Source organism: Mastigoproctus giganteus, chromosome 1, assembly GCF_048544385.1.
Source record: "Mastigoproctus giganteus isolate SK-2022 chromosome 1, ASM4854438v1, whole genome shotgun sequence".
Classification (NCBI taxonomy): domain Eukaryota; kingdom Metazoa; phylum Arthropoda; class Arachnida; order Uropygi; family Thelyphonidae; genus Mastigoproctus; species Mastigoproctus giganteus.
Window position 1 is genome coordinate 161,403,635 of NC_143575.1, and position 19,275 is coordinate 161,422,909.

General features: G+C 37.6%; 1 protein-coding gene across 1 annotated transcript in view; it reads left to right on the forward strand.

Annotated features, from left to right (window-relative positions):
- LOC150091222 (neuroglian-like) overlaps positions 1-19,275 on the forward strand; it is a 447,266-nt gene that overhangs the window by 309,756 nt on the left and 118,235 nt on the right. The window contains exons 14-15 of the mRNA XM_090374775.1: positions 2,427-2,606; positions 14,920-15,157. Coding sequence (XP_090230901.1) covers positions 2,427-2,606; positions 14,920-15,157 — 418 coding nt within the window. The remainder of the gene's footprint in view (positions 1-2,426; positions 2,607-14,919; positions 15,158-19,275) is intronic.

The window sequence follows — 19,275 nt, forward strand, 5'->3', positions numbered from 1 at the left end:
AAACAAATTTTAATTATTTAATCACAGATGAATGAAATGTGTGGATTATTCTAATATATAGTTATAAATTACCATATTTGTCAGCTTATAAGATGCTGCAGCATGGAAGATGCACCCTAATTTTGGAACAGTAAATTTAAGAAAAACAACTTTTGAAAAAAAAATAAATAAATAAAAATTATTGCTAATACAATGGAAATTTAAAATTCTATAAAAATAAAACCCAAAAGCCAATAAAGAAAAGTATGGGATTATTAGTCTTATTATTTTAGTATATTTAACTTCAGATTCATTGCTGACTTAATCATCATCATCATCCTCTTCACTAGATGATCATACAATAAACGATCTTTAATGCCATCCATTGCATTACTTATACCACATTTTTTGAAGGACTTGACCACAATTTCAGTCTTAACATTATGCCATGATATGGTTTTGTCGCTTAGCGATTTTTCAGTTTTGCGCATGTGCTGTATTTGCCACTTTCAGCTTCTAAGACGCCGGGCAATTTTTTAAGGTATTTATAAGGAAAAAAAGTAGGTATTATAAGCTGGAAAATACTGTAATTAAATCATCTAAATTACAATCCCACATGCAGTGAAGTGTTTGGTTATCAAACTTCATGTTACTATGAGTTACCTTGGTATTGCTCTCCTTTTATACAGATGGCATCAGTGAAAGGTTAACTTGCTATTTTATATAAGAGACTTCTAGCCAATGTACAAATTAGTGCAAGCGCATCATATCAGTATGCAGCAAACTCTGAATTAGCAAAAACAGCATCGTTTTAGTTAATCTCATATTGTGAATACCTTCACAATGAGTTGCCATGATATTGCACTACTTTGAATAAGTAATGCTTCACCAAAGGAAAAGACTGTTGTTACTTATTCTCAGCAGATACCACCACTCAGACGGCACCGTTTTGGGGCTATTTGGCCCTTCCTCAGTGGGTGGGTGGGTAGGTACCCTGGTGATGCAATGATGACAAAACAGTTGTAAAGTATAACTCCACAATATGAGAGATGCCTGATGGTGTATAAAGTGAATTTAGACTGAAACACTTTAAGGGCTTAAGCCTCAGGCTTCAAAAGAATTAGACAATGTACAAGTTAGTGCAAATGCATCATATCAGCATGCAGCAAACTCTGAATTAGCAAAAATGGCATTGTTTTAGTTTAATCTCACATTGTGAATAATTCTCTTGCAGCCTGAGGCTTAAGCCCTTAAAGTGTTTCAGTCTAAATTCACTTTATTCACCATCAGGCATCTCTCATATTGTGGAGTTATATTTCACAACTGTTTTGTCATCATTGCATCACCTACTCACCAAATAGCCCCAAAACAGTGCTTTCTGGGTGGTGGTATCCACTGAGAATAAGTAACAATAGTCTTCTCCTTTGGTGAAGCGTTACTTATTCGAAGTTGTGCAATATCATGGCAACTTGTTGTGAAGGTATTCACAATATGAGATTTAATTAAAACAATGCCTTATTTGCTAATTCAGAGTTTGTTGCATACTACTATGATGTGTTTGCACTTACCTGTATGTTGTCTAATTCCCTTGCGCCTGAGGCTTAAGCCCTTAAAGTGTTTCATAGCTTACTTGGTTCTGTATTAGTTAGCAGATGGTTTCTACCAACAGTTCTCTGAAAAAATAATTGAAAAGAAAAGACAAGGCCTCCATTTCAGTAATTTTAAAAGGCCATAATAGCATTAGTATACTGCAGGTAAATAGCATTAGTAAATAGCATTAGTAAATATTTACTATAGTAAATAGCATTAATATACCTTCATATACTGCAGGGCATCTCATATTGAACAACTTTTTTCCCACAAATGTGATGAACTACTAAGTCTAAACAGGCTATCATATTAGCTTCTCATCTTTTAAATTTGCAAATTAACCTTTCGGCAATGCTATTTTTTTTTTAAATGGTGTAATACCAAAGAACCTTCTGGAAATCCTACTTTTCATAATAGAAGAAGAAAGGTGGCTTGAATTAAATGAATGGAAAATAAATAGGAATGCAATGGAATGGAATCTGCAAGGAAGGAGCAGTTATGTGGAAAAAAGATCAACTAGAAAAGGAGAGTAGAAAAGTTGGGGTTAAATAGGAGCTTTAGCTCTGAATTATGATTGGTAAAAGAACTTTCTGAAGGAATGTGGGAATCATTATTTTACCTAAAACAACCTCAAAGCTAAATAATTTAACTTTAAACAAAAAAATAATTTAACCAAATTATTTTTAATTATTTTAAATATATTTTAAATTAAACCAAAAAATAATTTAACTCTGTTTTTTAAGAAACTTACCCATCATATGTAATTGTTATGTAAAACAATTGTTTTAAACAATCTAATTCACTGCTTATGTATGATATCTTGAGGAATACTTTATTTTGTTCTCTATGTATTCTAGGTATCAATGAGTCCGTGGGCTAACTACACATTTCGTGTAATAGCCAGAAACAAGATAGGTCCAAGTTTACCTAGTGGTCCCTCACAGAAATGCACCACTCCAGAAAATGTACCTGATAAAAATCCTGACAAAGTTGTTGGACGAGGTAGCAAACCTACCAATATAGTAATATCCTGGACAGTAAGTAACAAATTTATTTTTAACTTTGGTTCAATTAACATGTTTCAAATACATTTCTGTACTTGCTTGAAAGGCCCTGATCAAATAGGATATAGTCCAATGGTATATCCTCTTGCTTTCAGACATAAGACAACTAATTACTTAAAACAGTAGATTTTGACTTTAGAATTGAACACATTATCATAATACAAGGCAATCCCCCCCACACCCCCAGTACTAATAGTACTAAATTTATTATAAAACTAAGGTTCACGAAATTTGTATTTAATGTTGAAAATATATTCTCTAAAATGAAACATGTCTAATACTTATTAATGTGCTGTAGGTGAATGGTAAAAAAAAAAAACTATTGTATTGTTGCTCAATAACCCTCATCACCACACAGAATTTTAGATATAAAATAGTTCTGAAACAAATCTAATGGCAGAAAAACAAATATCTTCCTGTAGATCCAAAGTAGCTCCTTTAGCATCAAGGTATTGCTTTAAAAATAAGTTAAATTTATTACAAAAGTTTCAGGCATAGAGGAACTGTAAAATATTACTGTGTGAGCTATCAAAGCCTCATTTGTGTACACACCAAAGAGCAAACTAAGTTTGCTACAAAATGCATTGATCTCATATTGCAAAGCAAGTCATAACTTAACTCATTATAAAATAAACTACTAGAGAACTGACCGAAAATCAGAACTCTCCTAGATTGCAAAATTGTATTATATACTTTCGTAAAAATGATTTTTACGAAAGAAAATATCACTGGGCTACAACTTGTGATTCCCAGTTATGCAAAAGAGATTATTAATTTTGTTTATATGTTTGTAGGGAGATCCTTATGAAATATTTAGCTCCCTTTTTTTTTTTCATCCCTCCATGTATACAGTATTGCTGTGAATACTTGTACAAAGTTTGTGTTCGGTCTGTTCTGTAGTTTTTCCAATCCACATTGTACAGGATTGTTTTAATAGATACAGAGGTAGACTAAATAATGGAAACACCTCTGGTAATAGTTAGAAGCATGCATTAACATGCTGACTGCCACATCAGCAGTATATACACTGAATGATCACCTACCTAATACTTCGTAGGTCCTCCTTTTGCCCTCAGTACAGCAACTATCCAGGGGGCATTGATTCAACGAGATGTCGGAAGTGTTCGGGAGGTATGGCCAACTAAGCTGTGTGTAATGCAGCTAGCAATTCAGGTATGGAGGTGATTGGTGTATCCAGATGCCTAATATGTCTTTCCACAGTGTCCCACAAGTGCTCTATGGGATTGATATCGAGGGGAGTTCAGTTCAGAAGCCAATTGATATGCTGGAAGTCAGAACTGTGTCCTCAAACCATTCCTGTGCAATAAGTGCCCGATGGCTTGGTGCATTGTCATCTTGGAAGACACCATCGCCATTCGGAAAAAAGTGTAACAGCGAGGTTTACACAGTCAGCAAGCAGTTGACAATAGCGGAGATCACTGATATGTTGTTCCACATGCATCAGGGGTCCAAGATCCTGCCATGCATGGTGGATGAAGAGCCTCATGTTGTTGACACCAACTCTGTACATGACAATCCATGGTGTAGAGTAAATAACGTGACTCATCTGACCAGCACACCTTCTTCCAGACGTCTAACGTCCAACTTACATGCTCTTTGCACCACGCGAGTCTTTTACGCCGATGAATCTTGGTTAGGAAAGGATGCCGTAGGGGTCGTCTGCCGGTATAGCCCATACGTGCGAGTGCGCAATGCATGGTCATGCTAGATATTGTTCCGGGTTGGCTCATATTATATTGGGTAGTCAACTCTTCAACAGTGCTTTGCCTGTATAAGTCATCGGACTTGCCACTCACCTCTAACATCAACCTTTCACTGACCTTTGCAGTTTCGCTGTCGGGTTGTTTGACCATTTTGATGCCAGTCCTGGTACACTTTAATTATGGTGGCTCTCGAACACCCCACCAGTTCAGTCATTTGGGAAATCGAGGCACCAGCTCGTCGAGCACCCACAATCTGTTCTTTATCAAAGTCCGATAAATCCTTCCTTTTACTCATCTCGCTCGGAATTTTACTACCTACTGAACCACTAACACCTTATCTATGCTACGTTGGTCGACTAACTCCACACACTCTCGTACCTCATGTGGTCAACGGGTCATATTCAGTTTTTATAGGGCTGGTGATATCTCAGTGTATACCTGACACCATTAGGTTTTTTATACACCACATCAGACATATGGCTAACACCCCATGTATCAATCGGAATTGCATCAGCTGTATAGCGCTGAAGATTGATGGAAATTTACATTATTTTTGAAAAGCATGGCCCCTGGTGATGCATCCAATGAAATTTGCATGGTGTTATGAGAAAAAATAAGCACTGATTATTTTTAAATAAATAAATTTTTAGTTTATTTTTACTTTTAAATAAATAAAAAAAAATAACTGCTGATTATTTATTATTTGAATTTTACAATTACAAAATTATGTAGATTTGCAGTGTTGACCAAAACACTCTAAACACATGAAAGGCTGATGATTACAGTCTGGGCAAAGTCTTTTCATATACCTTTACTGATGGAGGGTTCATCAACCATTTCTGCGGCATATTTTGTTGATATTAAAATAATAATTTTAGAATTACTAATCAAGTTATTTACTAAATATTTTTTGGCCCCGAGGATAATTTTTTTTCTTAAACTAGTGTGGCAGTCAATGTGTTTAGCATTAGTAGAGGCACATGATGCAAACGTATATAGCCTCAGCCAAAAAAAAAACAAAAAAACTGCCAATTTGACCCATCCATTCACTCCCTCCAAATGTTTGTCTAGTTCTTAGTTGAACTTCTTTAATTGTCAACCTCCACTACGACAGATGGAAATTTGTTCCGACAAGCAACCACCTGGTGGCTAAAGGCAAACTTATGCACATCTATTCTACAACTGTCTTTCCTTAATTTGATTTTATGTTCCCTCAGATGAGCAAGAGAAAGAATTCAATCAGCATTGCACCTGATCAAACCATTCAAGGCCTTATACACCTCGATCAGATCAGCTTGAAGGTGCCTAGTCTCTAGACTCTGCAATTTGCAGAAATTAAGCCTTTCTTGGTAACAACAACCCTCTGTTCCATTCACCAATCTCTTTTCCCTTCTCTGTACTCATTCCAGCATCTGTACATCCTTCCTATAATGAGGCCTCCAGACCTGTGTGCAGTACTCAAAGTGTGGCCTGACCATTGCCAAGGGGATAATCACCTCCTTAGCTAGCAAAATTCCTGTATATCATCGACAAGACTCCAATGAGTTATTTTGTGCCTTTCTTCACTGCTCCAAAAATTTCATATCTGACTGCACAATTACCCCCAGTTCTTTTTCATTCTCCACTGCCCTGAGTGTAGTAATTCTGGAGTTACTGATAACCATATGCAGTACTTTACATTTGTCAATGTTAAATTTCTATTGCCACCTCTCAGCCCATCTGCTCAAATTTTCTAGATCCTGTTGCAGTAGTGTACTGTTGTTACTGTCATTAACAGCCCTGCCAACCTTCGTATTGTTTGAAAACTTTGACATTAACCATGATATACCTTCATCAATATCATTGATAAATACAGAAAACAACAATGGGCCCAACACTGAACTCTGGAGGACTCCACTAATAACATTAGTCCACGAAGAGCAGTGACCTCTCTGTCTTTTCCCACTCAACCAACCCTTTATCCATAGCAGCAACTTGTCCTTAATGCCATACTGCTCCAATATGAACAGTAGTCTTGTCTTCCATGTGTGACATTATCAAACCTTAGATTTTGTTTCTTAACTAACATCCTAACTCCTTCTCCCTTCCTATCCTGTCTTTCCTTTCTGTATACATACTCAACAAATTCCAGTTCTGCATTCCTTATATCTGTGACCCACTTCTCTGATATCTCAACAATATCTGCCTTTGATGTTTTGTGCAACACCTCAAATTCATCAAATTTATTTACCAAACTCCTAGCATTGGTGTATACATGCACCTGTTCTCTCTCTCTCTCTCTCTCTCTCAGTTACCCTAAATCAGCCCATGTATTTACTTGTTCCATGATGACTCCCAGCAGTCCTTGAAAGTCCCAGCACCTTGCTTTCCAGGCTGCTGCTCATTCGAATAGAAGCAGTGCAAGAATAACTTTCATCTATGCCTGTGGGTACTGTTAATCCCCCCCCCCCCAAAGCTAGCAGTTTTCTGACCCACCTAATGCTGCCTCATTCTTGTACTCTTTCTATTTAAGTGTTAATATGGTGTTGGACCACTCTTTACTTTTAAAGCAAGTTGTATTCTATGTGGAATAGATTCGAATAAATCTTGAACTGTCTTAAAAGGAATATTGGACCATTCTTTGCAGAGGAACATTTCAAGCACTTTGAATGATGAGGGTGTAGGAAATCTGTTTCTTACTCTCCTCTCCAAATATGTCCACAGTGGCTCAATAACATTAAGTCTAGTGATTGTGCAGGACATGAGATGCTTAGCCTCAGTTTTCTGCTGCTTAAACCACCAAGATTGCACACATCTGACGAATGTATATACTGGAGCATTATCATCTTGGAAATATGGCATCGTTTGTGGGAAACAACCTTTGCACTACAGGATGAACCTGGTCACTCAGAATATCAAGGTAATCAGTGGCAATAATTCACCAATTCATGGTGATGATAGGGCCTAAAGAATACTAAGATATTGCTGCCAAAACAATTGTTGATCCTCCATGATTGACGGTTGGCACAAGACTGGATGATGCTGATGCAGTTCCTTTGGCTTTTGCCATATGTAAACTCTCCTTGTTGCTGGGAAAAGTGTAAATGATGTTGTTTCGTCTGAAAATATATGTTTCCAATCATGCTCCATACACCATTCCATACTCTTTCTAGCCTTACCACCAGTTACAAATGGCTTAGCAATAGCAGCTCTGCCATAAATTTCATCCTTATGAAGTTTTTACCAAACTGTTTTTGTGCAAGACTCAGTTTTCAGTTATTTTTGAGGTAGTACTTTTATGCTTTTGATCAGCAATCCTTTTCAGTGGCCAGCAGTCTTTTTCAGTAAGCATAATTTTCTGCCACAAATCATCCTATCAGATTTTGTTTTACCACACGTCATTATGGCAGACATCACTTTCGATACATTTGTTCTGGATACATTAAACAAATCAGCAGTTATAGTCACCGATGCCCCTGCTAAACATGCATCAACAATTTGACCTGTCAAGAATTTAGACAGGTCGGTACTTTTTGCATGTATCTTTTTATTTTATTATTATTATTTTTTTAATTTGGCACTAATAATACGAATGATATTTTTATGTTGAATATTTTAGTATTAACTAAAAAAATCTAAGAAAGTCATCTGTTGATGTCTGCATGTAAATATAAGTTCCAATATGAAAAATCACCGTGAGCAAACGCTTATTTATATCAAAAACAGCATATCCATTAATGTATGAATTATCTTAATTTTTTTAGTACGTGCTACTATCTCTAATTAGCATTAATAGAGCTATACGATGCAAGAAAGCAAGCTTATGCAGCATCAGCCAAAAAAAACCCTCCCACTTCACCCCTCTGTTCATTCCAAATGCTTGTCCAGCTTAACCTTAAATTTATTTAGGCTATCGACTTCCACAACATAAGATGGAAATCTGTTCCACCAATCAACTAACCGCTGGCTAAAAGCAAATTTCTGCACATATTTGAATCTATGCCACCTTAATCTTAAAGGTTCTTAATCTGACCAAGAGGAAGAATCCCATCAGCATTCAGCTTGCTGAACCCATTCAAGGCATTATACACTTCAGTCAGATCACCTTGCAACTGCCCACTCTCCAGGCACTGCAATTTGCAGAACTTGCAGCCTTTCTTGGTGAGAGCACCCCTTTGTTCCTCTCACCCTTCTCTCTACTCCTTCTAGCAAATCTACATCCTTCCTAAAATGAGGCTCCAGACCTGTATGCAGCACTCAAGTTGTAACCATTGCCTTACACAAAAGTATAATCACCTTGTCTCTGTTAACAAAATTCATATATATCATTGACAAAACTCCATGACTTGCTCTGGCAGCCCGTCTGCACTGCTCAGAGAACTTCATATCAGACTGCACAATAACCCGCAGGACTTTTTCATTCTCCACTTCCCTGAGTGTAGTACCACACAGTTGGTACATTTCTCTTTGGTTATTGCTACCCATATGCAGTACTTTGCATTTGGTGATGTTAAACTTCAGTTGCCATTTCTCAGCCCATTTGCCCAACTTATCTAGATCCAGTTGGAGTAGCATACAGTCTTTGCTGTTGTTATCAACCCTGCCAACCTTTGTATCACCTGCAAACTTGGACATTAACCCTGATATACCTTCATCAATATCATTGCTAAATACAGAAAACAACAATAGGCCCAACACTGAACTCTGGAGGACTCCACTAATAACATTAGTCCACGAAGAGAAGTGACCTCTTTGTCTTTTCACACTCAACCAACCCTTTATCCATAGCAGCAACTTGTCCTTAATGCCATACTGCTCCAATATCAACAGTAGTCTTGTCTTCCATGTGTGACAGTACCAAAAGCTTTTCTAAAATCTGAGTATATGATATCAAAATTATTTTTTGCATCTAGCTCCTTTGTTCTTTTTTGCATCCGGTCACCATATCATAGTATCCAATTAAATTTGTTAGATGAGACTTCCCCTTGACAAACCCATGCTGTGTCTGAACTATAACTGCAGTCTTGTCTAGGTGATCCTGCATTGCTTCTTGAACCAGTGACTCCATTATTTTTCTCGGAACAAAAGTTAAACTAACATGGCTATAATTACTTGTGTCACCCTTTGATCCTCCTTTGTGAATTGGTGACACATTTGCACATCTCCACATCTTGGAGGCCTTTGCTGAGTCTAAGGAAGATCTCATAATTATGGTTAAGGGTGTGCTTACTTCCTTTGCTGCCTCCTTTAATATAACGTTGGGCAAATGGGCTGAGAAATGCCATTTCTTGAACCAGTGACTCCATTATTTTTCCTGGGGAACCCCACTAATAACAATTGTCCACAGTGTCCATTGATTACCACTCTGTCATCTCCCACTCAACCATCCCTTTATCCATTGTAGCAACTTACCCTTAATGCCGGCGCCTCTGTAGCCAGGTGGGAAGGAGCAGCAGTGTGTATCACACGCTTCTTGATTAGACCGGGGTTCGAGCCCATCACCACCAAATACGGAGGATGTGGAAAAGTCAAGGGAATGACCACCGCATATTCCCGGAACAATAGGGCCTTAGTTGCTAATGCTCCTAAAAACCAAATAACAAACAAACCCTTAATGCCATACCTCTCCAATTTTTATAGCAGGCTTCCATGTGCAACAGTATCAAAAGCTTTCCTGAAATCCAAGTATATGATATCAACGTTATTTTTGGCATTCAGTTCCTTTGTGACCACATCATAGTATTCAATCAAATTGGTCAGACAAGACCTTCCTTTAACAAACCCATTCTGTGTCTTAACTGTTTACTCATTGTGTGAATCTAGACTTGTCTAGATGATCCTACGATGCTTCTTTAACCAGTGATTCCATTATTTTCTCTGGAACACAAGTTAAACTAGCAGGTCGATAGTTACTTGTGTCACCGTCTGAACCTCCTTTGTGAATTGGTAATACATTTGTACACCTCCAGTCCATGGGGACCTCCCATGAGTCCAAGGAAGCTCTCATAATTATGGCTAAGGGTTTGCTTACTTCCCTTGCTGCCTCCTTTAATATAACTGGATAGATATCGTCCACCCCAGGTGCCTTTTTTATGTTTAACTTCAACAATTTCTCCTCCACTTTGCTCTCTGTTATTACAAAATCACTTAGCTCCCTGTTAGAGTTTGATAAACTTCTGGCACTCCACTCATCGAATAACTCCTCGTGTGAATATAGATGCAAAATACTCATTCAGTTTATCAGCATGCTAAAGCATGATCATCAATAGTCAACCCACATATGTTAAGTGTCCAATCTGATTCATCCCTTTCCTTCTAGAGTTTACATAAATAAAGAACTCTTTGCTGTTTTTCTTTGCATCCTTTGGCAAAGATTTCTCGTAATCTGCCTAACCTCCTTTGTGACTTGATTACAGACTAGTTTATCTGCCATAGGCTTCTGTATCACCTGATACTTTAGCATTAGCAATTGTAGAGGCATATGATGCAACAAAGCAAGCGTATGCAGCATCAGCAAAAAAAAAAAAAAAAAAAACTTCCACTTCACCCCTCCGTTCGTTTGAAATATCTGTCCAGCTGAGCCTTAAATTTATTTAGGCTATCAACTTCCACAACAAGGGATGGGAGGCTATTCCACCAACCTGCTGGCTACGCTGGCTAAAGGCAAATTTCCGCACATCTATCCTACATCTGTCTTTTCTCAATTTGAATTTATGCCCTCTGAGGTGATTATTCTGAGCAAGAGGAAGAATCCCATCAGCACTGAGCATGCTCAAACCATTCAAGGCTTTATACACCTCTATCAGATCACCTCGCCGGTGCCTAGTCTCCAGATACTGTAATTTGCAAAACTTAAGCCTCTCTTCGTAAGAGCAACCCCTTTGTTCCATTCACTAATCTTGTTGCCCTTCTATGTGCTTGTTCCAGCAGCTCTACACCCTTCTTGAAATGAGGCCTCCAGACCTGTATACAGTTCTCAAGGTGTGGCCTGACCATTGCCTTATACAAGGGAATAATCACCTCCTTATCCCTGTTAGAAAAATTCCTGTATATCATTGACAAGACACCATGAGCTACTCTTGCAGCCCGTCTGCACTGCTCAGAAAACTTCATCTCTGCCTGCACAATTACCCCCAGGTCATTATCATTCTCTACCACTGTCAGTGTAGTACCACAGAGTTGATAGTTGCTCTGGGGTTGCTGTTTCCCATATGTAGTACTTTACATTTGTCAATGTTAAACTTCATTTGCCACCGCTCAGCCCATCTGCTCAACTTCTCCAGATCCTGTTAGAGTAGTATAGCATCAGTAGTGTCCTTAACAACCATGCCAATCTTTGTATCGTCTGCAAACTTGGACATTAAGCTTGATATACCTTCATCAATATTATTTATAAATACAGAAAACAATAATGGATCCGACACTGAACCCTGAGGGACTCCACTAATAACATTTGTCCAGGATGAGCAGTGTCCATTGATTACCACTCTCTGTATTCTCCCCCTCAACCACCCCTTTATCCATAGCAGCAATTTGCCTCCAGTGCCACACTGCTCCAATTTGTGCAGCAGTTTTCCATGTGCAACAGTATCAAAAGCCTTTCTAAGATCCAAGTGTTTAATATCAAAGTTATTCCCTTCATCCAGCTCTTTTGTGACTGCATCATAGTATCCAATCAAATTGGTCAGGCAAGAATTTCCCTTAACGAAACCATGCTGTGTCTGAGCTATAACAGAAGTCTTGTCTAGATGATCCTGCAGTGCTTCTTTAACCAGTACCTCCATTAATTTTCCTGGAACAGAAGTTAAACTCACAGGTCTATAATTACTTGTGTAAGCCTTTGATCCTCCTTTGTGAATTGGGGTCACATTTGCACATCTCCAATCTATCGGTACCTCCCCTGAGTCCAAGGAAGCTCTCATAATTATGGCTAAGGGTTTGCTTACTTCCTTTGCTGCCTCCTTTAATATAACTGGATAGATCCCATCTACCACGGGTGCCTTTCTTGTGTTTATCTTCAACAATTTCTCCTCCACTTTACTCTCAGTTATTACAAGATTCTCTAGCTTACTGCCGGAGTTGAATACGCCTCTGGCATTCCCCTCACTGTATAACTCCTCATGTGTGAATGTCAATGCAAAATATTCATTTAGTTTGTTAACTACCTGAGCAGGATCATCAACAGTTGAACCATCGATATCAAGTGGACCAATCTGATTCATCCCCTTCCTTCTAGAGTTTACATAAGTAAAGAATTCTTTGCATCCTTTGCCAAAGATTTCTCATAATCTGCCTTTGCCTGCCTAACCTCCTTTGTGACTTGATTACAGACCACCTTATATCTATCATAGTCTTCTGTGTCACGTGTCAATTTATATGTATCCCATGCATTTTTCTTCTCTGTCATGTGTCTCATTAGTTCATCTGATATCCATTTAGGCCTAAACCTTGAACAATATTTCTTAGCTGGTATGTAAAGCCTAGTAGCTTCCAAGATAAGTTTTTTGAATGCTTCCCATTTTGAATTTGCTGTTGGTAACATCATCAGTTGGTCCCACTGTATAGAATTTAAATACTGTCTCAGACCATCGTAGTCACCTTTACGAAAGCAATAACCCTTCCATTTACCCCTGATGGTAGTTACCTCTTTGAATAAATCCCACTTCAGCACACTGTGATCACTGCCACCTAATGGTTCCTCTTTATCTGCAGATTCTTAATGCATGAAGAATCGCTACTGATAATCAAATCAAGAGTATTACTCCCTCTAGTTGCCTCCCGAACATGCTGATGTAGAAAACAATCATCCAATGAATCCACAAAAGCCTTGCTAGTGTGTGAGTGACCAACCCACAAATTCCAGTCAATATCTGGGAAGTTAAATTCCCCCATTATAAGATTCTCTGATTTACTGGCCCACTCTATTTCCCTGTACAGTTTCTTATTATACTCATCAGAGTCATTAGGCCTATAACACAGTCCTACTCTCAATTTTGATCTCCCAATGCTTATGTGACACCAAACTGACTCAACACTGCACTGTCCAGCTATGTCGACTGGCTTCATTTCCTTGGATTTTATGTGTTTCTTAACTAATAGCCTAACCCCTCCTCCTTTCCTATCCTTCATGTACACATTGCACTCCCCAAATTCCAGTTCTATATTCCTTATATCTGTGTGACACCATGTCACTGATATCTCAACAATATCTGCCTTTGATGTTTTGAGCAATATCTCAAATTCATGAAATTTATTTACCAAACTCCTAGCATTGGTGTATATATATTCAAGTATACATACACCTTTTCCTATTCTTAGCTACCCTAACACAACTCATGTGTTTATTTGTACCGCAATGACTCCCACCAGTCTCTGAAATACCCTGCATCTTGTTTTCCAGGCTGCTGCTCATTCCAATAGAAGCAGTGCAAGAATCACTTTCACCTCTGCCAGTGGCTACTGCTAATCTATTAGTCTTTGTATCCCCCCCCCCCCAAGCTAGCAGATTTCCAACCCACCTAACACTGCTTCGATAACATCAGCAAATATTCTCGCACCCCTTATGTTTAAGTGTATCCCATCCCTGTTGAAGCAGTCTCTCCTGTTCACAAGTATAGACCAGCCTGAAAAAAATTCTACCCTTTGAGCCTTGCTAAGTCCTTCCAAGGCCTAATTGATCGACAAGACTCTCATCATATACTCCCTCCTCTCCTATCCTTTTGTGTCTGGGCAGAATTGCAGACACTTTCAAATTCAACCCTAATTCATGGCTTTTTTTCAACAGTGACCTGTACTTGTTAAGTAATTCTGCCGGTCTCCTACTATTAATATCATTAGTGCCAACGTGTACAACAATATCACCTTTTGTGTCCTTAAAAGATGATATCCGCTCTACAACATCAACTTTTGCTCCTGGCAGACAAACCCTGGTCCTGTTCCACCTATCCTTTTTACGTACCATGTTTCCCGTTTCCCTGACAATAGTCACCAACAACTACTAGTTCCTGTGGGACAAGCATTCTGCCTTGGGGGTTTCCACTGTGTTGCGTGATGATCCAGTTCAAGCTCTGGTGTTGATGTGGGCAGCTGAGAGAACTTAATGGGTCCCTCAATTTAGATCCTTCAAGGGCATGCACCCTGTCCTTCAAGCTCTCATACAGGCCCATAACAACGCTGAGTTGTTGCCTCATTTCCTCAAACTCCTTACATCGTGTGCACACTAAGACATCGCCCTTGGCAATATCATGTCCCATACCTGATTGCTCCACAAACATCAGCAAGCAGTGCATTTTAAAAGGCTGTGATTCAGAGGTCAACTGCTCCCCTCAGTTCTCCCTTGAGCCACAGCATTCCCATTAGCTTGAGCTTTTTGCTTTGCTGCTCTGGTCTGAGTCATGATTTCGATTCAATTTCAATAAAATTTCAATTCCAGTACAAAATTATAACCCTAAATTGCTTTATGTTAATGGAAAATTTAAATGTAAACCAATAAATAGTTAATTTATCCAGTCACTATGCTGTCTAGTGTATCATTTAATTTTCAACTTCTCTGTGTCACATTAACAGTGGAATTTTTTTTGTAGCCAATGCCATTGATAGAACAGAATGCACCTGGATTTTTTTACAAAGTCTTCTGGAAAAGAGACGATATACTCCGGGCCAGTTGGGAGCAGAAGGAATTATATGATTGGCAGCAAAGTCAGCTTGTGTTGGACAATCAACCAACTTTTAAACCATATCGAATCAAAGTAGAAGCACACAATCGCAAAGGTCAAGCAAATGTTACTCCCCCAGAAGTAGTTGGTTATTCGGGTGAGGATGGTAAGTCATAATTAAGATTATTTTTGATTTTAAAACAGCACTTAAAGATTTTTAAAGTATAGCGGGTTCAAGAAAGTTTCAGTATATTTAATAGAATCAAATTCTGCAGTCAGTCTTCTTTTGGCTGTTTGTTTATCAAATATTGTTATCATATAAGATAATATTTGATTGATGATTTGATTGATTGATTGATGATCTCTAATATGAAGCTTTAATCAATAGTATGGTTGGTTAATGTAGTCTGTTTCTATAGTTCCCAAGTAAATAGATTTATCAAAGTTAAATTTATGACCGTTAATTCTATTTTTATGCTTTAATCCTTTGTTTATAAAATGTTTTAGAAAGGATCTGAAGCCTGTCTTCAGTGATGTCCATTAACTCCTGCAATGAGTGCAGATTGTATGTGAAAACTTGCATTTTTAAAAGTTCTAAAAAGAAAGAGTTAGGTAATGTATTTCTATCTTGGCAGATGGTCTATGTGAAATCACTTGTTTACATCTGCTACATTTTGATGAGAGCCATTAGTTTGGAGCACCAGTACCAAATTATTCAAGCAATTTGACCAACAGGATACTACTGCAGAAATTGTCTGTTTTGGGTTAAAACTGCTTATAAAGTAATTATACTACAGAGAGTTTCTTTCTTTTTTTTTTTTTTTTTTTAATAAGGTAGAAAGAAAATGAGAACTTGCTGTACTTAATAATTATAATTTATAATTACACTTAAATTACTTAAATTAAATTAAATTATTAAGTACATTAAATAAATTAATGTACTTAATAATTATAATTTATAATTATTAAGTGCAAAGCTGTGACTTTATAAGTATTAACATCTTTAAACAAACTTGTTTAAAGATGTTAATACATTTAATTGAAATGTGTATTTATATTATATAATTATATCTTGCATGTATTCATTTGTGTGCTCTTGTTAGAATTTCTAATGGTGTGTGTGTGTGTGTGTGAATAGAAGTAGACAGCTCATGGTAATAGTCCAGAGTGTTCCAATTAATTACCAACAGAAAGTTAAAAGTATACAGGTGATGATGAATATAAAAATTGTACTCTGAGTTTTCCAAGAGTGTAACTTCCCATTTGTGCTAGTGACAGTTGACAATTATAGTTATGTTGATATGGAAAATGGTTGAATGTGTTTAAAAAAAAAAACACTATAATTACAATAATTAGTAAGTCATTAAGACTAATTGCTAAGAAAGAAATAGATGGTAACACCAGCTGAAGCCAAGTAAGATGAAAATTAATAATGATTCGTAGTGCAGATATAAGATTTTGTTTGGTTTGTTTTGATTTAGTGACAAAGTAGCATCAAGGGTATAATGTGGCAAACACTATTCTCCCCCCCCCCCCAAGTATTTTGGTATTTGATTTTGGTATCAAATCAAAAAACTTGAAATATAATGCAAAGTGATGAATATATTAAGTGTAATAAGAAGATAAATGTATAATAAAGTATAATATAATTATATACAAGCATAAAGAATGAGCTAAATATAATAATATAAATTTATTATTTTTTAAAAAGCAAATAAAGTTAAAAAAAAAACATGGACACATTATCATTATCTCATAAAATCTGTTTGAGTGTATACAGCTCAGACAGATGTTTAAAAGCAGCAAAAGATGCATGGTGGTCACTAATAAAATGCAGACAATAAGTAAATGCTGAATGGTTAAAGGGGTACCACAATACTCACATAGGGGGGGGGTCAATAACTCTCCACAAAAAGGAGGATGTAACATGGCTGCCCAATATGAAGTTTGGCTAGAAAGATCTCTTACTCACAACTTATATTGGCTAGAGAAGCAAGCTATGATTTCAGGTTTAATTTGATATAATTTTTATTTCTTGTGTATGCCAGAATGCTTGCTATTGTGTGCAGCAAAGATGATGCATGATCAGAATGTAGTCAGCATATGGGACTAAAAGACCCTTGTGTTGTTCACTCAAGGGCTCTGGTGATTTGGCTGCCTCATTGGCCAAATTATGTCTCTTGATTCCAGTATGGCTCAGAACAGCATTTTTCAAACCTGACACAGGACTGGATGGGAGTTATACATCATACCTATCACAGCCTGCAAGGTGCAGAATCTGAGTATACTGTACACTTAGAATATGGCATGGTTTGAATAAGAGTTATGGTAAATTTTATATCATGTATCCCTGCTGTGTATATGTTACACTCAGGAGGAATTTGATATGATAAGGTGCTGTCCTAAAAAACTTCTGCAGATCCTATAGAAGATTTGGACTTTGACTTGTAGGTATAGATAGGTAGGAAATCAAAATATTGAGTTTGATGTGCAACATGGAGCTGCTGATAAACTGCTAGTGGTGTACTGAACTTTTCTCAGTACTGCAGAGATAAGTCACAGGCAGCAGAATGGGTTCACAGCAGAAGGATTTTCATAGATGTAGGTGCAGAAAGGTTTATTATTACATTAAGATTATGAAATAGCTCTCAGATCCTGATGCCAAACAGTCTATTAGCTGTTGGATGAGCATAATAGAGTTATTCCAGTGTGGAGTGAAAATACATGGCCATGTAGGGTGATCAGTCAAATATTTCAGTTGATTGTATACTGTAATGATAACTGCATATGGCTGAGTGATAGGGTTGGCTCATTGGCATCACCATATAAACTTTGTACTGTAGATGTATGAAAGGCACTGGTAGTGATGTGAATAATACAGTGATGAATATGGTCCAGCAAATGATGGGCACTGGTACTAACCTGATCATATACCTGAGAACAGTAGTCTAATTTTCGACCAAATAAGTGCATGGTATAAATGAAGCAAAGTGCATCAGTCAGCTCCCCACTTGGTGGAGGTGACTAGTGCACCTTGGGGGAGAGAGCTCAGGGAAGAGAGGATGTTGGTGCCTTTCAAGCATTTCATCTGTTAATGGCAAATATACTTGAGAAAGGTCAACCTTCTGCAAAATATAATCTCCAAAAATTTAACTGGAATAGTTCCATTTAGCTTGAGTTCTGGATATTCAGATTCTTAGTCTTTTGTGATGAAAGTGTCAATCCACTGACTAATGCCCATTTGCTGAGGTGGTTTGTAGACTGTTAATCATTGCTGGTAGCAGATCTCTGATGTAAAGATCTGACCTGTAAAAGTTCCTTATAAGAATAGGAAGATGTTCATCTCAGATCAGAGTTATAAAGGTCTTCTAAAATTCCAAATTTTCAAGCAGTATTGCATGCTTTCTTGATATTGAAAAACTCAATAATAAGTGTTCATACTTCAAAAGGCATCACAAATGTATGTTTCGGGTTTGACAAGGTTCCAGAGTGTATTTGTCCCTTCAAAAGCCACACTATGCTCACTTTTTTCCAAGTACCACAACAACTAGAGCGTTGATCACACATACTTGCACTTTACATAAACAGTTAGTCACAGCTATGTGTGCCTCTGTAGCCTGGTGGTCAGGAGTGGGAGTGCAGTAGCACATGCTCTTTGAGTAGACCAGGGTTCAAGCCCCTGACTGCTGAATACGGTCGATCTGCCAACCCACACTGGACCAGCTTGGCAGATTATGGTCCATTTTCCCTCAGCATGAATTGTTGAGGAGGCTTCCATCCTGCAGTGGGTTGATTATGGCTGCACTTTACCTTTACCTTTATGGGTTGGTAATTATTTGGGAACTGTGAGTCCTTTTCTGGTTTTAGGAAGGCTAAGACAATTGTCTTATGTCTAGAGCCCAGGAATTTCCCTTCAATAACCATTCAGTTGAACAGAACAAGTAAATGATTCATGGGTACTGTCAAGAAATATTTTAGTATTTCATAGTGAAGGTTGTCTGGTCGAACAGGACTTCTCTTGAAAAGAGGAAGAGCTAATTATAGCTCTTCTTTACTGAATGACTGATTATATGCCTCAAACATCTTTGAAGAAAAACTAGTGCCTTGCTTTACCCTCCTTTCTTTGATGGTCAAAAAACAGGAGGATAAGATTGTCTTGCTGAAATATGTGCAAAAACTTTCTCCAGTACATCAGCAATTTAAGCCTCAGTTAAACTGAAGGACCGGTAATTGGTTCAAAGAACAGTTATAGTTTTTTTTATTTTATTTCGGATAGCTTTAGAA